The 21,038-nt window shown below is 39.5% G+C and overlaps 1 protein-coding gene across 5 annotated transcripts in view; it reads left to right on the forward strand.

Annotated features, from left to right (window-relative positions):
* SMAP1 (small ArfGAP 1) overlaps positions 1–21,038 on the forward strand; it is a 215,969-nt gene that overhangs the window by 174,738 nt on the left and 20,193 nt on the right. For all 5 annotated transcript variants that reach the window (XM_058734395.1, XM_058734391.1, XM_058734392.1 and 2 more), the window contains one exon: positions 8,343–8,433. In XM_058734395.1, coding sequence (XP_058590378.1) covers positions 8,343–8,433 — 91 coding nt within the window. The remainder of the gene's footprint in view (positions 1–8,342; positions 8,434–21,038) is intronic.

The following is a 21,038-nucleotide window of genomic DNA, read 5'->3' on the forward strand; positions in this document are numbered from 1 at the left end:
ATCATCCCATGACCACCATCATGAGCATAAGATGCATCTTACACCTTTCATATGCTCTTTATACTCTACCTTGTGTTGAAGTTATTTGTGTACTTGCCTTGTCCCTTCTATTAGATTGTGGTTCCTTTCTTTGTAGCTTCTCTTTGTGTCATTGGAAAAATAGTATCCATGTACAATAAGCATTGGGTAATTCTGAATCTAATTTGTGATACATAGAAATTATTAAGGAAAAGGCATCATGGTATGGGGGAAGGAGCCCTATCAGGATTTTAGCCCCTGCCACTCTGGTGACTATGGAGTCTTTGGACAAATCATATCACTTTAATATCCTTAACTTTAAAATGAGAGAGTTGAACATACTATATTTTATGTCCCTTCTGCTTGTATGATTTTATAAATGTAAAAGGAAACTGATTATAGATAAACTAGTTAAGGCATAATTTGAGTTGTAGTTAGTTTTAAAGAAAAGTTTTTAATTACTTATAGAACCTAGAAAATTGTATAGCTACCGTATTCTTACAATATGTATTAATGCTGTTATCTACATTAATAGATAAATTATTGGTCAGCTAAAGCATAGTAAATCACTTTCTAGGAGCCCAGCTGTTATTTCTGTTATTTAAAAAGGTGGTAAGTGTAAGTGTTGGAAATTAGGTCTTTTTTTTTTTTTATGCATTTATAACCTGTGGAGTAGTGTTATAAGTTATAAAAAAAAATAGGCTGGTGAAGCTTCTGCTAATAAAGGTTTTGATCATTTGAATGAGACATCTGCTTAATATGAGTCTAAGGAACTTATAAAATTTCTTTTTTTTTTTTTTTTTTAATTTTTTTTTTTAACGTTTATTTATTTTTGAGACAGAGAGAGACAGAGCATGAACGGGGGAGGGTCAGAGAGAGAGGGAGACACAGAATCTGAAACAGGCTCCGGGCTCTGAGCTGTCAGCACAGAGCCCGACGCGGGGCTCGAACTCACAGATCGCGAGATCGTGACCTGAGCCGAAGTCGGCTGCTTAACCGACTGAGCCACCCAGGCGCCCCGGAACTTATAAAATTTCTTTATCTAAGTAGATCAGTATTCTTGCTTGTTAGAAAATTTTGTTTAATAAATTATAAGTTGCTTAATTTTATTCATTGACAGTTGACTGCATTTCTCACTTATTAAAAGGCAAATTCCATGTGTGATGTTTTTAGTAGCAGGAGAATTTACACTGGATTGATTCTGTACATACTGATTGATATGTCTAAGGTAAACATGAAATAATCAAAGCAGTGACAGTTACATGAAGGAAAAGGGGGTTGGCAAGGTCTTGATTTACTATTATCACCCATTATTATATCCTTGCCCCCAAATCCTAACAAGATAATAGCATTATTATTTTTTTTTTTAAATGCTTATTTATTTTGAAAAAGAAAAAAAGAGAATCCCAAACAGGCTTTGTGCTATCAGTGCAGAGTCTGAGGCAGGACTCGATCTCATGAGCCTAGAAATAATGACCTGAGCCAAAATCAAAAGTTGGATGCTTTAACCAACTGAGCTACCCAGGTGCCCCAATAGCATTTTTATTCTTAAATCTTCTAAAATTTGGCTTCAGGAAATTACATGCTTTATATGATAGCTACATTTCAAATATTTTAAATAATATCATCTTGTTATTCTTTGCAAAGTACAACAGAATTGGTATGCTGTAGAACAAAAGGACAAATTAATAATTTGTGTATTAATATTTTTGTTTAAGATTTATTATGTTTGTTACCTGAAAATACTTGATAAATAGTACTTAGTGTTAAATGTAAGTTTAGTATAAATAGTGTTATAATATAAAGCTGGTAGAAATCAGATAACATTCTTAAAGATTTTTTTCATTTTAGAACAGATTGTCAGGAAGGCATAATCATTTATACACCTGTTTGTTAACCAAAATGTTTACATGGAATACATTTTGGGAATCCACTTATAGTTCTTCTCTAACATTAGTCTGGTGAGATAGATAGATATACATATGTATGTATATACATATAAATTATTTTATATGAAGAGAGTGAAAAATAGGTTTTGCTGTAGAAACTAAGTAGACTTCAGAGTGGCAATGAAGTTGGTGTTTTTAGGATAAACACAGGGTGCTTTTGCTTCTTTCTTGATAAATCCTGGCTATCTAAAAGCCATCACATTGCCTTGTTAATGTGGATGTTGTAATGAGGGAGAAGGAAAAAACTATTCCTAACTTCCTATCTTACTTCTTGACATTTGTTCTTGATAATTTTAAATGTTTCATTTTTGAAATGCTAGATTATGCTTTATGGTGAAGAAAGGAGATTTATTATTTTGACACTCTCTTCCTAGTTCAGTGTCTGAGGCCTTCCGTAATCTTCCTCTAAAGTCAAAAACTGAGTGTCTTGTCAGCTTTTAGAATGTGTGTCAAGGAGCCGTAGCAGTGGACATGATATTAAATCATGGCTATAAGTAGGGCCTCCTTGAAATAGGCTTTGCCTCTCAATTTATTGGTGATGTTATTGGGCTTAAATATACATTATCATGGAATAAAATGCAAGACCTAGGTATTTTTAGTTTGTGTTTTTTAAAAGATTGAGTCTTTTAGAGGACTGTATAATTTAGAGGATTTTTTAGAGGTTTTTTTTAAACCCTTTTTTTTTTTTTTTTTAATTTTTTTTTTTTCAACGTTTTTTATTTTTATTTTTGGGACAGAGAGAGACAGAGCATGAACGGGGGAGGGGCAGAGAGAGAGGGAGACACAGAATCGGAAACAGGCTCCAGGCTCCGAGCCATCAGCCCAGAGCCTGATGCGGGGCTCGAACTCACGGACCGGACCGCGAGATCGTGACCTGGCTGAAGTCGGACGCTTAACCGACTGCGCCACCCAGGTGCCCCATAAACCCTTTTAATAGCACTATATAAGCAAAAATGTTTTTGTCCTTCAAGTCTGTATTTCTTAGATATTATAATTCATCCAAGGAAAATGAATACTTTATTTCTATCATTTTACACAAAGATCTATAAACATAATCATAAGTATAAATGAGAATTAATTTTCAGTTATTTTCAGAAAGTCATTCAGAGACATTGAATATAAAATTAATATCTTTTATGGATATGTAGCTCTGAAAGATTAAATATTATCCTGGCTATGGGTGCCTGGGTGGCTCAGTTGGTTAAGCATCTGACTTCGGCTCAGCTTGTGATCTCGCAGTTTGTGAATTCAAGCCCCACGTCAAGCTCTGTGCTGACAGCTCAGAGCCTGGAGCCTACTTCTGATTCTGTGGCTCCCTATCTCTCTGCTTCTCCCCTGTCCGTGCTCTGTCTCTCTCTCAAAAATAAACAAACATTAAAAAAAAAAGTAAATATTATCCTGGCTATAATTTCAAGATTTCTTTTTTTATTTTTTATTTTTTTTAACATTTATTTATTTTTGAGACAGAGAGAGACAGAACATGAATGGGGGAGGGTCAGAGAGAGGGAGACACAGAATCTGAAGCAGGCTCCAGGCTCTGAGCTGTCAGCACAGAGCCCGACGCAGGGCTCAAATTCACGGACCACGAGACCATGACCTGAGCCAAAGTTGGCCGCTTAACTGACTGAGCCACCCAGGCGCCCTGCAAGATTTCTTATCTATGGATATTGATACTTTGGTGTAACCTTGAATTTTCTCTTAATAGGTTTCAAAATTTTTTAAATTAGGTTAATTTCTTTTTTGTTGCTGTTGTTTATTTATTTGAGAGTGGGCGAGAAAGAGAGAGCACAAGCAGGGAGGGGCAGAGAGAGGGAGAGAGAGAATCCCAAGCAGGCTCCTCGCCATCTGTGTGGAGCCTGATGTGGGGCTTGAACCCATGAACCATGAGATCATGACCTGAGCCAAAACCAAGAGTTGGATGCTTAACCAACTGAACCACCCAGGCACCCCTCACCTTTTTTTAAGTTTAGAAATGAGGTTAATTTCTTAAGTTTACATTTATGAACAGAGTATCATCTGCATTCAATCTTTGTAGGTCTCACTAATCTATATAAGGTAGTAGTTGGATTACTATGAAGATATAAAAGAGCAATCTCAAATTATTTCTGCCACATATCAGTGTTTTATGATACTGCTTCAGCATAATTTTAAGATGAACAAATACCAGATAGTTTTTTTTAATTAAAAAAAAATTTTTTTTTAATGTTTATTTTTGACAGAGAGAGAGACAGATCATGATTTGGGTAGGGGCAGAGAGAGAGGGAGACACAGAATCGAAAGCAGGCTCCAGGCTCCAAGCTGTCAGCACAGAGCCCAACACGGGGCTCGAACTCATGGACCGCGAGATCATGACCTGAGCGGAAGTCGGATGCTCAACCAACTGAGCCACCCCGGCACCCCTAATTTTTTTTTTTTAACATTTATTTAGTTTTTGAGAGACAGAGACAGAGCGTGGGCAGGGGAGGGGCAGAGAGAGAGGGAGATACAGAATCCAAAGCAGGCTCCAGGCTCTGAGCTGTCAGCACAGAGCCCAATGCAAGGCTCAAACTCACAAACCATGAGATTATGACCTGAGTCGAAGTTGGACAGTTAACTGACTGAGCCACCCAGGTGCCCTATACAAGATAGTTTTTAAAGTGATCGACCCTTTTGCCTTTTTAACTTGTGGGACAACCTATGAGATGCCAACTGTAAGAGTTGTTGAAATCCATCTGGAGTAACCACTTCTGTTTGGAGTAGTTGGTAAGGTTTAGGGTGTAGACATTCCTTACTCATATAGGTTGACCCGCTGTAGGAGCAAAGGAGCAGACGATATTTAGAGCAGTGTTTCTCAGCTCGTGATTCTGGTAAGAAATACGTGTTACATTATGGTCCAGGCTGCGTGTGTTCACATGTGTGCACAAATATACAAAATAATTCATGAATACTTTATTGTGTACAGTGCACTCTTGTTTTCTGTTTCACCTTTTTAAATGCCAAAAAACCGGGGCGCCTGGGTGGCGCAGTCGGTTAAGCGTCCGACTTCAGCCAGGTCACGATCTCGCGGTCCGTGAGTTCGAGCCCCGCGTCAGGCTCTGGGCTGATGGCTCGGAGCCTGGAGCCTGTTTCTGATTCTGTGTCTCCCTCTCTCTCTGCCCCTCCCCCGTTCGTGCTCTGTCTCTCTCTGTCCCAAAAATAAATTTAAAAAAATAAATAAAAAAAAAAATAAATGCCAAAAAACCCTTCTAGTTGTTATCCATAAATTTGGTGTCAAAACCCAATAGTGGGCCACATCTGCAGTTTAATAATCTGTATTTAGGATATGCCCCTTATTCTTAATCTTTATGTTTCTCTTTACCCTGCACAACTCTACACATATTCAGTATTATATAGTTTTCTGTGGAGATGGGTTGATAAACACCCATTTAAATTATGATGCAATTGCAATCAAAAGACGAAAATTCTTGGGACACATATAGATGTGTGACATCTGGAAGGAAAAGATATTTTCCAAACTTTTTTCAGTAGTTCTGAGGATGGGAGTCAGGATTACCAGAGGATCTCTTTTTTGTTTGATTTGGCTTTTCCCTGCTTTCTAAACAATGAGTAATTGCATACTTAGCAATTTTTGTTATTTTTTTAAAAACTTTTTAAAAAACATTTGTTTATTTTTGAGAGAGAGTAAGAAGCAGGGGAGGGGCAGAGAGAGAGGGAGACAGAGGATCTGAAGTGGGCTCTGCCCTGCAGCCAAGAGCCAAATGTGGGGCTTGAACTCACAAAACTGTGAGATCATGACCTGAGCTGAAGTCAGATGCTTAACCTACTGAACTACCCAGGCACCCCATACTCAGCAATAATTTAAAAGGTAGTTCTAATTTGGTGGGAAAATAACTCATAAACCAAAAAAGAAGTCATTTTGGCCTGAAAAAATGCCACATTATTAGAATGTAGAAAGTAAATAGGAAGGAATCCCTCACAGGTTTATTCCATGCTTCTTTGCAGGGAAGAAGTTTCAGGGAAATATATCAAAGAAAGAATTGTAAATTGAGGGACAAAAAATAAGCTTTAGTTACTACTCTTTCCCGATTTGGCATGTAATATCTGAACCTCAATTAATCTGCAAAGTGAATGAGTTTGGCTAGATTATTTAAGTTTATTTTCAACTTTAAGGCTTTCTGATTTTAAGTTAAATCAGGAATTAGATTTTTATGTACGTGCTAAGCATAAGACATGTATATCTCAACATCTAGAGTATTCCAGGCAGAGGGGTATGAGTGAAGATCAATGAAGACCTACATGAGGAAGCTGCTAGAACCTACTCGGGAGTATTTGAAATTTGAGTGCTTTCTGGCCACTTAATCCTCAGGTTTTCTTGAAGTGTTGAGTGCTTATACATTCAATGCAAGTTGTCCAGGAAGAAAAAAAGGGAAGGAAGGAAGTTCTAGCAGTTTAAGTATTTAGTTGGAAGGAGTTGCCTCCTTGGTTACTATAAACTATGCTTTCTTTCAAATTACTTTGCTGTATACAAGGTAAGTCTTACCAATATTGGAAGGGAAAAATAAAAAAGAATGTGAAATGGATCATGTTAAACCTCTGAGAATTATGTATTATTACAGGCTGATAATTCTGTGTTTGAGAAGCTTATTAAAGCATTGATACTTGGGATGGTAGGTTACTTAAGTATATAATATAATAAATAATTCTGAAGAGACAGTAGTGACTAAAAACAAGTTAAGTGTAGATATATGTTCTTAGAAATTATATATCTGCCTAGCTAACAAAAATGCACTCATGGAACAAGTTATGAATTCTTTAGGTAGTTGCAGAAGAAATGATCTTTTGGGGATAGTTTGAGAAATAAATGTGAGTGAATGAATAAATGTTTTACTTTCTTGGTTTAAGAGAGGTAAGCTATATATTTAATGGAATATTATTCAGCCAAAAGATAGAATGAAATCTTGCCATTTGTGATAATTTGGATGAACCTTGAGGGCATTATGCTATGTGTAATAAATAAGTCAGAGAAAAACACCTGTCATGTAATCTCACTTATATGTAGAATCTAAAACAAACAAACAAACAAACAAACAAACAAGATCCTGGATCAGATCTTGGAACAGATCATGTAACAGATGGGTAGTTGCCAGAGGCAGGGGTGGGGGTGGAAGGTGGACAAAATGGGTGAAGAGGGTTAAAAGGTACAAACTTCCACTTATAAAATAAATAATTCCTATGGGTGTAATGTACAGAATGGTAACTATAGTAATAATACCGTATTATTTATTTGAAAGTCGCCAAGAGAGTAGGTCTTAAAAGTTTTCATCTTAAGAAAGAAAATTCTGTAACTGTATATGGTGTTGGATGTTAACTACATTTACTATGGTGATCATTTCATAATGTGTACAAATATGGAATCATTTTATGTTGTGCACCTGAAACTAGTATAATGTTATATGCCAATTATATCTACATTTAAAAAAGTGGAAAAAGAGGCTTTTGAGTTGAGAATGTAGTAGATATATGTCTGTCCTACACAACATTTCTGTGTAAATGAGAAAGATAAAGTTTAGAATGTGTAACTGACTTCAGCTTCTGAGAACTGGAAGAACATTACATTTAAAATGTAGCTGATAGTTTAGAGTCAGGAGAAAATATATCAGGTAGTATTTCATCAGGCTTTTCTTGGTACAGAGGTGTCTCACATGTCGGCACTGTGAAGGAGGGGAGTAACAGTGTGCTCATGAAGATTCTGAGGCCTGTCCAGAATCTGCTAACAGAGTGCATTAACAGTAGCTAGCAAATGATATGAAACACAATTCTTTTTCAAAAAGGTGTAATTTTGGGGCGCCTGGGTGGCTCAGTTTAAGCATCCGACTTTGGCTCAGGTGATGATCTCGCAGTCCGTGAGTTCAAACCCCATGTGGGACTCTGTGCTGACAGCTCTGAGCCTGGAGCCTGCTTTGAATTCTGTGTCTCCGTGCCTCTCTCTCTCTCTCTCTCTCTCTCTCTCTCTTGCTCTCTCTCTCTCTCTCTCTCGCTCTCCCTCTCTCTGCCCTGCTCGCGCTTTGTGTGTGTGTCTCTCTCTCAAAAATGAACATTAAAAAAATTGTTTTTAAAGTGTAATTTCATACAAAGGATTTGAACGATTAAGAATAATTACATTAAGATTGAAAGTGTATATTTACTATTTGGGATCCTAATACGTAAGGTTTGTCATTTCAGGCTCAGTGATCATGCTTACTTTTTTTATGCAATAAGAAATTCTCTGGGCTTCATTACTCTGTGCTTCATATACTTCATTACACAATATCAAAAATATGCATAATTAATTGGGGCTTAAAAGGCTTGTTCAACTTATTTAAGAAAAATTCATAAATCTGATTATTTGTTTTAAAGCTGCAGAAGAAAGAAGATCAGCAGTTGGAGCCTAAAAAAAGTACCAGCCCTAAAAAAACTGCAGAGCCCACTGTTGATCTTTTAGGACTTGGTAAGTAGTAAAAGATACAAGCCACCTTAAGAGTTACAAAATAATTGAGATCTTTACTTGAAATGAATATAATAGCTTTATCATTAGTGTGCCAAAATATACCTGTTAACTGAATTTGAAAATGGTATGATCAGTGTATTCAGTTCCCACAAAAAGGGAAGTCTTTAATAAGAGAGCTAGTATCTGTCAGCACTGTCTCCACTGAAATACAAGTAATGAGTTCCTTGGGGAAGGAAGAGATATCAAAGAAATCTTCAAAGGCTTAGTACACTGACATCTCAACATTTAAAATAAAGAGTAAGGATTCTTTTTCTCCTCTCTCCCTCTCACCCCCACTTCTCTTTATTTAGTTTTGTTGGGGGATTCCCTTAGCATAATAATTATGGGGTAGCCTTATTATAATATATGCGGGTTTAAAATAAAATTTAATTTTGGTTAACTGAAGTGATGTTTTTTATACCTAGATCTAGTGGGTACATTCATTTCATATATTTGATGACAATAAGAAGTGCTCATTTTAATTGAATGTCGTATTTATTCTTATGACTGACAGATACATGTTGTCTGCCTGGTAAGCAAACAGGCTTCCCTTCAAAGAATGCTCACATTGTACTTATCTACAAATACTGTCAGCTCTTTTGATATCTTTCTTTTCTTCCTACAAAAATAGCTTTAAATAAATGGTTATTTTTAGTAATATCTGAGCCTTCAGCAGTAATTAATGTAAAAGATTTTTTTTTTAGTTTGGAGAAAGATTAACAACAAAAAAAGAAGGATACTTAGTTGAACTTCATTCACTACTTTTCTAAAACTTGAGCTTTGTTCTTAGTAAATTGTTTTCTCTTTTAAAAATTACAATTGAATGTTTTATTCATTTCTTAGGAAACTGGTATAGTGTGCAAATAAATATATCCCAATAGGTAAAAATTTTCTGTGATGGTGAAAGTAAGTAGTGTGTATAACTGTAATTTTGAAAATAGGGCTTCAGTCCAGGGGCTCTGGAATAATTATGTTGAATTCTAGTCTGTATAATTTATGTATTTTATTTTCTTTTCTGTAAATGAGAGAAAAGAAAAAAAGACTTAATACCAAGGTAAGAAAATATCTGACTAAAACTGTATGCATCTTTGTCTTCATTGTAGAATTTCCTTTCCAGTCTGTCTGGTTTATAACTTAGAAATGTAAAATATAAGCTAGACCCGGCCCTTATCCTACAGATTCATTCATTGATTGACCAAATATTTATTAAGTGTCTCCTGTGTTTCCAGGCACCATTGTAGGCACTAGGGAGATAGCTATGAAAGAAAACTGATAAAAGTACTAGACCTTTTGGAGCATTCATTCTGTTTGGGGAAACAGGGAATAACAGTTAAGTAAAGTATATTATGGGTCTTCTGTGGTAAGTTGTATAGATAAAGCAACAATGAGCAGTTGTAATTCTAAATAGGGTGGCCAGGGCATGGAGGGTGCTCACTGAGTCTTACTGGAGCAAAGACCTGAAGGAGTTGTGGATGTCTGGATGTGTGGGGCAGGAACATTCCAGCAGGAGAGAAGAGCATGTGCAGAGGCTCTGCAGTAGTGGCTTACTTGTCATGTGCAGGGACCAGCAAGGGTGACTATAGCCAGAGTGGAATAGTGACAGGGGAGAGGAATGTGTGGGGTAGGTTGTAACAAGACTGTGGCTTTTACTCTGAGTTTCCTGGAAATATATTGGAGACATTTCAGCAAAAATGTACATACATTGACCTAAGATTTTAAGAATTATTGTAACTACCATGTTAAGAATAAATTAAAAAAAAAAAAAAAGAATACATTGTAGCAGGGCAAGGCTGGAAGCAGGGAAACCAGTAAGAAACTGTTAGAATAATACACGTGAGAGATGACACTGGCTTAGAGTAGGTGGTGGCATCAGAAGTTAAAATGTTATGGAACCAGGCTGGTACGCTGGCGGAAAAACCAAGCGGGACTTGGAGATCTTGGTGGATCGGAGATTTATTTAACACCGGCGGGCTCAGAGGAGACCGTTTCTCCAAAGATCTGAGCGCCGAATGCAAGTGGGGAGGGTAATTTTTAGTAGTCAGCTTCCATATCTGTGGGGGTTTTCACGCACACAGCAAACAAAGGAAAAAGAATCCTGAGGAGGGGTCTCTAAGCTAGAGACCAGAGCTTGTTTTAGCTTCAGCGGCCATTTTTGGTGCAGTATTTATTCACTTCTCCAACATTCCCCACTTTGATGCCTTTAAAAAAAAAAAAAAAAAAAAAAAACTTTTACAAGTAAAATTATGTAGAGGAGGGGCCCCACTAGGGTAGGAAGCCAGGATGCCCAATCTGTGAGATCCCATCCTTTCTATTGATTGATACTTTCCTCTTGTGTACGTTGAATTCTTTCCTTCAGTTCCTTAACCTTAGTTGTAACTATTCCCTTCTTTTTCTGAAGTGAGGAGGTCGAGGGCTTGCCTATTTTGAAGGGTCACTGCCGCCAGAGAGTTTATTTGGTTTTGTAAGGTTACCAGAGAATCTGCCACCTGTTCCATGTCTTCATTTAGCTCTTGAGATAGTCTGTGGAATAGTCCTATGGATGAACCTATGCCCCAATTCCGGTTCCTATTCCTGTCGCAATTCCTGCTCGTATCAGAATGGGTAGCAGAACTTCCCGTTTAGCCCAGGACTTGGGGCTAAAGGCTATTAGGAGCTGATCTTCAGTGTATACGGATATCTATGGGGTTAGGAAGATGGAATAACATATCTGAGTCCAGTTGGCTTCTAAGCATCGGTAGGCCGAGTTAGAACACAGATAGGATACCCCAGGGGTTGAACATAGGGTTGTATTCCTCGTTAAGGTTATATTTCTTTCGCATAGAGAGGTACCATTCATACCTTCAAGGACTGTACAGATTAGATTGTTGGCATTTATGAGACGTATCTCAGTGGCCAGGGGTCCAGTTAAGACAGAGGTGTTGGTTTTGAGATTTTCAGGAGCTTCCCTGGTCAAAGGGATAGGAGTGGCTAAGTAAGCCCTCCGGCTGAGGGGCAAGCACATCCAGCAGGTTTGGGTGTGATTATCTATTTTCTGGAGGACTTGGAGAGTAGTGTTGGCCCAATGCTAGAGTGGGGAATTGGTAAGCATTTGATTGAGGGTTGACAGGTTCAAACCCTGGTAGGCTGCCAGGGGAGTGGTCACCCTTATGGCTTGTATTACCCTATCCTGGGTATCCTTTATAACTTTTTGAAGGGCCCTGTCTTGCACCCCCTCCCCCGTTTGAGATCCCCCATTGAGGAAGGTAAGTGTAGCAAGCTGGCTTCCCTCTCTGGAGGCCCTTGTTGTGATATGGGTTCCTGACATTTTGGGTTATCTCTACAGTCCAATACTTAGTCCGTGGGGCACTTGGTAACTGACAGAGAGTGGGTGTTTTTCCTTTGTAGCAATCTTTGTGGAGGGAGGTGAAGGTGCTAAATGCCCTTGACCCCCTTATTGTCATACAACAATCCTGGGGGCAAAAGTGGGTAAGTGGCAGATGTGAGGTTGAGAGAGGTTATCATAATATACAGGCAATACTTAATAATCCTCCCATCCAGAGGAGGTATGTGAGATCCAGCATTCATCTTTTGTCCCATGTCCAGCTTGTTGGTACAGTCTCTATCAGCCCAACAGTAAGAAGCAAGATCAGGGCTATGACACCAGTGAGGGGCAAGGGCTGGCAGAGTTGCATCCAAACCCCTGGGCTCAGTCCACATGTTGATTCCTCAGGCTTCTGCCGTGCACAGGCCAGCCAGCTTCCGGGGTGTGGCTAGAGCAGGGCTGGAGATCTCAGGAACCAGTGTCTTTTTGAGGGTCAGTAAAGTGGGTTGACTGGATCTGGATCACTTTGCCAGGTTGAGGGTTCCTCTGAGTTGGCCTTCTCAGCTCTGGAGCAATGGACCCATGGGGTGATACCTGAAACTGAATCCTCTATTTGGTTGTATGTCTGTAAAGTCCACCTCCAAGTCTTCAAAAGGGGCGGGTTTCTGGTAGCTGTCAGATCAGGTTTAGGGAAGATAGGGTTTGCATATTTAGAGGTCTATCCTGTTTTCCAGTTGTTTAAATAATTATACGTTCATGGGGTCTTATTATTATCCCCATAGAATAACAAGCACAGAAGATTGCCTATACATGAAATACTGTGACAATTTCCTGAAGTTTACCTCAAGTTGTCTAGTTTAGGCAAACAACAAACATTTAAAGGCAATCATAACTAGAATTTAACATCCATAATGGTGCATTGTTGAAACAGTTTTTTGCTCTAAAAATCCCCCCTCTCCAGAGATAGCCAAATTGAGACCAATGCATTTGTAGAACAAATCCAGTCTTAACAAATCTGGCCTAATTATTTACATAAGCTCAGCAAGAATAGCGATTGATCATGAGGATCTTTTAAAGTTTGCTTTGCTGGAACCTTTCATAAGGAATCTTGGGTTGAACTTTTAGTAGCCTCTCCAGGCCAGAAGCCAAGCCAAATACTTGCCATCAGACAGGCCTACAATACCTATAGAATTGGGCAAATTCCTCTTCATGAGGTCCCCAAGATATCCTGAGGTTCCTGCACCTGCCAGGAAGTAACCTTCTTTACTCACCTGGTGAGGCTGCTGGGAACTCTGTAAGCAAGGTATCAGGCCAACCTTCCCAAGGGGCTTTATGGCTCCATGTTTCATAAAGCCAACCTTAGTTCCTTAAAGCTGTCTGGTCATATCTGAGTCTATGAATGCCACTCTCAAATATGACATTCCAGTCAAAGCCTTGGTAAAATAACCAGTATTTCCAATGGTGACCTGTTATAAGACGAACAGATTCTTATTGAATTTATGCAAACAATTGTAATTGCCACGAAAGAAAGAATACTCACTGAGTTTTTGAATTTCAGAGGAGTTATATACAGAGAAAATTTGTAAACTGAAGCATTTACAAATGAATACTTTATGACATTTCTGTATATCATAGATATCTCAAGAGAGAGTTTTCTTAATCTGGAAGAGCAAACATTAGAGAACCAGCAATATTTTCAACAAGAATCACAAAACTATAATCTTCCTCAGTTCATTTAATCCCATGTTCCTATTTCTTGTTCAATTTGAATGCAGCTTTTGAGTTCTGGAAATTCTTACCCATTTTAGTATTAATCTTAGCGATGTCGAATACCTGTATTTGTCCCCAAAGTCCTTTTTACAAATCTCCTTGAAGAAGAAACACGTTTTGTGAGAGAATAAGAACAATTATAAATGACAAAATCTCAGAAATAGACATTGTTAAAGATCTGATGAGAGTTCACTATGATGCAATTGACAAAGAAATTTGGTTATTTCTGTGACACATAACACTTCAGGTAATCAGAATATTAAGTGATTACCTTATACCAAAACATTAAAACTTTAGGAATTGCATATATATTTGGACAGTTACAGCATTTACCTGTGCAATACAACCTAAGGTTTACTATTGTACGACAGTGCTTTTCTAAGGAACTTATTAGCATCCCAAATAAAAGGGTCTAATTGGTCAAAAAGACTTCATTTACCATTTAAATCCTGGAAGCTTGTTAAAAGCTTAGGAAGTTATAAGTACATCCTAAAAAAGGATTACAGATCATTAAAAATCTTAAAACTGTATTTATTCAACCAAGATGGTAATAAATGATCCTAAAGGTGAATGTATAGCATTATATAGTTGTTACGAAAACCTAGCTCCTTTAACATTGAGAAGCTTTAAGTAATCAAAGACCTGATAAAGATGAAACCTAAAACTTTGGTTTTCCTGGAAGACAAACCTTTGTTTGCATCATCTTATCAAGAGCAGATCAACAGTCCAACAAAACATTGTCATTTGAGCAGGGAGAAAAGCAGAATTTCAACCTTACATCACTGTATTTTTAAAATTCCATTTATCTCAACCTTCTACAACTTTCTTTTGCTTTCATATTTTGTCCCAAAGCCATTTCTTTTCAAATAACCAGTCTCATTTAAGACAAAATTACTTTCTTTTACCCTCAACAAAACTGTATTTCCATTCTTTATATCTTTCTTATATACCTCCTATTTCCCTACATACAGAGTTGCTTTCTTTATTTTCATCAGTCTTAAGTACATTTAGTAGAATTTTAACTCTTAGGAAACCTTAGTCTCCAATTGAGGACTTAGTAACCAATTGAGAGGTATTTACATCAGAATTTTTTTAGATGGTAAATTTGTGAACCAATTAAGTACAAAGCATGTTTTCCAGTAGGTCCGAATAGCCTTGATTTCTCAGCAATAAGATGTTAAAAAACACATATCTATATGCAATATTCAAAGCTTTAGCATCCCATCCTATTTGGAAAGTTTCAGGTTCCAAGGACCTTCAAAGTTATCTTAACAATTACCCATGAAAACTTTGAGACAGACAAAATTAATTATCATTAACAAATTGCAACATAGATAACATGAGATTGTTTGACTTTTGCTGGTAAGTTTAAAGACAGGTGCAATAAACTTAAAAGTTTAAGCATTGAATATATTTCACCTGCGTCTGCCTAAAAGTCAATCAGTTTTTCCCCATTGTCAATTTTCATTTGGGGCACCAGTGGAGATATCTGAAATGGTGGTCCAAGGGGTAGTGCACTTTGCTCCTTTGACTTGGAGGGTGGGAGGAGGAACCAGTGGTGCCTGAGACCCTGAGGATGGTATAGGACCACACCCACGTTGGTGCAGAAGCATGAGGGGATGGTGGGCAGGGGGCGGGAGGCGGAAGCAGCAACTGCTTGGGAACATTCCTTAAAGTCCCTGTCCCGAGGTACACTAACCACCGTTGGCTCCAATTAGGGCTGTTAACCTGGGAAGTGAAGGAGAATCCCTCACATCTGTTAGGCAGAGGAACAGGGAGGGAGAGTCAGTGTCCCTTTTAGTCTGATTCTATCTCGGCCAAACCAATAAGGTCCCCTTCTCGAGGTTCCTCCTGATTTTGGCTGGGTTTTTAGGACATTCCCTCGTTGGGACACTTATTCTTTTTGATGTCCTTTCCCCTTGCAGTAGGTTCATTGAACCCTTGCTAAGGAGGCTCTGGGCCTACCCCTTTGCTTCTGGGTATATTTATGGCCTTCTCACCCCCCCCCCCTACTCTGATCCCCCTGAGAGCCTCTTGATAACAGCGGATGTGGACTGGCATCTGGAGAGTGCCTGCGCCTGGCCGAGGGCGCAATCTGGCCTTCAGTCCTTGTGGGGGAGGGTTCTCTGGCCTGGAAAGGGAGGAGAAATGCGCGGCTGTGGTGGCAGCAACCTGGCAGTGGTGGAGATCCAACCAGGGGAGGAGTTTCAAGCTCAGGGAAGGGGGAAGGGAGCCTGATGAGTCATGAAGAGGGGAACATTAGCGGAGCGGTGGGTTGCTTCTTTGGCTCCCTGGGTGAGTCTCCGGATAAAGCTCCTAAAACCTTTGCCTGGCTCTCCTTGCTCCATCCTGACCCCATAATGCTCCCGTGAGTCAGAGTCACAAAGACAGAGGGACAGGGCACCCCCTCCAATGAGGAGACCAGCCAGATGCCTGCCTGGCCATGTCCTGAAGGAACCCAGGTGACGCTCAGCCCCATAGGTCCCAGCCCTGCAACCCATGATCAGAAACCACTCTGATATTGCCATAGACTGAGTGCCATCCATGATGGAATAGCAGACGGGCCCACACAGACTCTGTGGGACCCTGGGGTCCCCAAGGGCACCTGCCTGTGGAGCCACAGAATCGAACTCTGCAGGCAAGCTAGACCCTGTTGCACATTCACATACACACCAGAGGTTATTATATTCCCTCCCATAGAATTCCTACCTGGGAGACTTATGAAGCCTCGGGGAGTGATCAGGTCCCCCTTCCACTCTTGTGAGTGGGCCTCACTAGATTGGGCCCCAGCCTTACTGGTTCCAACGCAGGGTCCAGGTCCTCACCTGCCAAGTCTCCTCGAGTCCGGTGGGAATGGTGGAGCGGGCCGGCCGGAGGCAACCGAGAAGAAGACTGCTGAGATTCAGGCAGGGCATGTACTCTTCCTTGCCATCTCTCATTCCCTCACTGCCTTGCCATTCTCCCAAACCGGTGGCAGCTATGGGCCAGCACGGTTGGGTTTCCTGGTCAGGGAACCAAATTTGTTACGGAACCAGGCTGGTATGCCGGCAGAAAAACCAAACGGCACTCAGAGATCTTGGTGGATCGGAGATTTATTTAACACCGGCGGGCTCAGAGGAGACTGTTTCTCCAAAGATCTGAGCGCCGAATGCAAGCAGGGAAGGGTAATTTATAGTTGTCAGTTTCCATATCTGTGGGGGTTTTCATGCTCACAGCGAACAAAGGAAAAAGAATCCTGAGGAGGGGTCTCTAAGCTAGAGACCAGAGCTTGTTTTAGCCTCAACTGCCATTTTTGGTGCAGTACTTGATTCACTTCTCCAAAAAGTAGTAATCAAGTTCTGGATATATTTTGAAGATGGAGCCAATATGATTTGCTGAAATTATAGGATGTTTACCTTTGGGAATGAACCTGTAGGACAGGAAAATCTGCTGATTCAGGACAAGAAAAATTGCTACAGCAATGTCTTGAATAGCCAGTGGGATCTAGTGGACAAATGAGGTGACTGGCCTTAAATACTCAACTATGGCTGCAGTACTATTGTATAGTAAATAACCTCCAGAGCTCAGCAGTGTACATCAGTACGATTTTTCTTCCTCTCCAGGTCTGTGTGTCAACTAGGGCATCTCTGCTAGAACTTCATTTGATGTGTTTCCCATCTTCCTGGTGACTGCTGGGGACTGCTTACCAAGTCTTGCACTGTCACATATCGTGTCTCCATTTTTCAAGATCCTATAAGTGTTTCCCTGTCCTCTGCCACCCAATCTCAAAGCCAGTACCACAGATTTTGGGGTTTGGTGATGGCAGCACCCCTCTTCTGGTATCACTTTCTGTGATAGCCGCCCTTGCCACACAGCAAACAACTCCAAAATCTCCTTGGTTTCTATCAGTTAACATTTATTTCTCTCACTCATGGTCTGTGAGTTTCCTGAGACAGCTCTGTTTTCGATAGTGGAGAGCTTCAGTAAATGGTGTCTTTAGGGGAGAGCCAAGGTTCATTTAGGCCAGGAAAGTGAAGGGAATGTTTGAAGAAGAAGTTAAGGATATATATGTAGGGGATTTTGCTGGTGACTGACAGTTTTAGATCATATACTGGAAGAGTTCGAAAGGTGGCAGCGATAGGAGATAAGGTCAGAAAGAGGGATATTTTGCTGATGGATTTTTTTGTAGCAGAAAATGATGGGTGTCCTACTCAGAATACAAACACCTCTTCAGTCTTGCCGGTTTATCAACTTCTTAAGTTCTTTTTAAAAATACTTTCTGACTTTTTTTTTAAAAGCTTTGTTATGCATGACATTTGATGAGTTTGTGAAACTCTAGGAGACCACAGAGAATCAAAGGTCTCTTCTAGCTCAAAACAGTGATTCTAAATCAGGATTGATTATTGGTATCTACTTTGGGCAGCAGACTATTTTTTTGCTGCCCAAGGTAAGCATGCCACTCTCCCCTCATGGGACTCTGGTTTTCCCTTGTTAACTGAAACATGGTGGGGAGTAGAAGCAGGTGTCTTGAAGTATGATTTATGGTCATGGAGACATGACAGTATATGCTCATGTGAATGAGACTGGAACAGGCATTAACTTGAAGCGCTTGCAGAAAATACACAGAAAACCCTCACATAGTTTAGTTACACACCCACAGAGGGTCCATGAATCCTAAAGTTTATTGTTTGTATTCAGGATCACTTTTAATCTCATAATAGGGTAATCATTAAGATCATTTTTTAGTAATTTGATCTTCCTTTTGAATGACACTTTGGTGAGTCCATGTTCTTCTTTTCAACTTACTGACTCAAGCTAAACCTATTTTCTTTAGCTCACCTTTCCTGATCTACTCTCCGTCCCAAGGTCAAACATAAAATGCTCTCTATCTGCTTTATAGCAAGGGTTAGCGAAATTTTTATGAAAAGGGCCAAATATTTTGGCTTTGTAAGCTACATGGTCTCCACAACCACTTTATAATATGTAAGTAGCTATAAGCACATACATAAGCAATTGAGCATGACTGTGTTCAGAAATATTTTAAAATAGGCAGTGGGCTGTAGTTTGCTGATCTCTGCCTTATATTCTTGATTGTACCTACAAGAACTGCTTCATATTTAGGTATTCTAGTTTGAAGCCTGTACAAATATGATTTATTCAGTGTTTTACTCTCTAATACCAGAAGGGGGTCAGATACTTGGTTATCACTTACCTACTAGTCTTGGAAATTACCTAATGTCTTAATTAAGGTTCCTTTTCACTAAGGGCCAGACTGAAAATCCCTGAATGCTCTAGACTCGAAGCAGACTGCAGTCTCAGAAACATCTTGACTTGAATGTGTACCCCTATGTTAGAACAGAATTTAAATCAGTTTCTAGAGCATGTGGGGGTGGTGTTCTTCATGGTCCCTACCTGTGTAGTTATTCTAGGACTGGGAATTACACAGTTATGCTAGTCTCCATTTTTTTTATTTTTTTAATTTATTGTGTGTGTGTGTGTGTGTGTGTGTGTGTGGATTGCTGCTTAGTTTTTACATGATAGAAACGGACAGACTGCTTAGCAGTTGGTTAGGATAATCCCCCCAGACTAATACTTCCATCCAGTGGCACTTTTTGCTTTTTTCTTTTTTTTTGTAGAAAACCCCATCTGAGAATAGAATCCTCAAGGTTGAGCAAATGCTCTAAGCGTAATGCTTGAGAAGAATCATAAATTGCTGGTGTTAAACGTGACCTTACAGGTTTCAGTTCAGTCTGCCACCAGAGGTAGAAAGCCCTCCTGCAGGATTTCTATCTTGTGGTCGTCCATGCACTGCATGTGCCCTGCAGCATAGCTGGCCCCCCTTGCCAGGAGGCTTTGAACAGCAGGCCTGTCAGGCACAGAGGGGTATGTGTGGCTGGGGTGGACCATGGAAGGTATCTGAGAGAATCGGGTCCTCAGTGCTCTAAAAGGCATCATGCAAAGAATCAGTATGATCTTGGTCATGAAAATCTAGCCCAGGGTATATTTACTACTTAAATAAAATTATGCTTACTCATTTTAATCTGGGGAAATGTCTGCCTAAACATTTCATAGTTTTATTTTAAATTATTTTAAATGCCAAAGTGTATAGAGGAATAGATACAGGTTCCCTCAATTTTTCTTAATTGGAAAGGAAATATATAGCTTTGGGCAAGTTTTAAAGTTTTCTCACTCATGCTTGTGTTTCAGGAAATACACGCTTAACTTATTTTCACAATGGCCAAGTGTAAATGAGTTGACAGTGCTAGTTAGATGTAGTTATGAATACATAACCTTCTTCCTTCCTTCCTTCCTTCCTTCCTTCCTTCCTTCATTTATTGAGAGAGAGAGAGAGAATGGGGAGGGGCAGAGAGAGAGGGAGAGAGAGAGAATCCCAAGCAGGCTCTGCACTGTTGGTGTGGAGCCTGACACAGGGCTTGGACCCACAAACCATGAGATCATGACCTGAGCCAAAACCAAGAGTCAGACGCTCAACCAACTGAGCCATCCAGGCAGCTCCCCCTACTTAATTTTCTAGTAACATATACATTCAAATTTTATATGATGAGTGAGATGAATATATTACTCTTGTTTTCTAAGTTTTTTGCTTCTAAAAGCCTTTCTTGGAAAGAAACCAACTAAAGGATAAACCCCCCACAAAAGCACTCTACTCACTTGTCAAGTAGAAAATTCCTACAGGGAAATTTCTCTTCTTCAAAGTTCATATGCTGTGAAATAAAACAAATTTGGAAATGTGCTGACTAAATGCCAGACGTAGCAGCTGTGGCCCTGGAAAACCACCAGTGTCCTGTGAACTGTGCATTGACCAGATCAGGAGGATGTTTTTCCAGAGAGAAGGGCAGAAGGAAGGAATATACTAGCATAAGTACCCTAAATAATTTTGTGGTCTGTTAGGTTTTTTAGATATGGTTTTAAACCTAATGAAAACATGTGTTGCTTCTTCTCAGAAGAGTATGTTCAGGGAACTATTGTAAACTGTTATATTACCCTTTCAAAAGGAAGGAATTGTTTTATTTTTGTGTAACCATACTTCTGGAGGCAACAAAATGCAGGTAGATGAATATATTGCTGTAAGAAGACTGGCATTAAGCAGATCCTTGCAAGTGGTCCTGAGTCCATGCTGGGGAGAAGTGAAAGATAAATCACCTAAGGCTGGTGAGCTATCATTATTTCCATTCTATAGGTGAAGAAACTGAGGCACAGAGAGGTTAAGTTGCCTAAAGTCACATAGCTTGTAGGTTACAGAGCCAGGCCCATGTTCTTAACTATTACACTGCGTTGAGCTGTGACACAGAATAAAACTCAAAGACTACCAGGTGACCTTGTGCCACGCAAAACAGATATTGGATCCTTATCATATTGATAGCTGGTGGCATTGTGTCAGAAGAAGAGCACTAGATTTAGAGGCAGTAACCTGCAGTTTGTGTGGGCTCTGGTGTTTTTATCTAGGAAATGGAAATAAGAACCTCTGTGGTTGATGGATGGAATCTAAATGAAG

Source organism: Neofelis nebulosa, chromosome 6, assembly GCF_028018385.1.
Source record: "Neofelis nebulosa isolate mNeoNeb1 chromosome 6, mNeoNeb1.pri, whole genome shotgun sequence".
In the NCBI taxonomy this organism is placed as follows: Eukaryota; Metazoa; Chordata; class Mammalia; order Carnivora; family Felidae; genus Neofelis; species Neofelis nebulosa.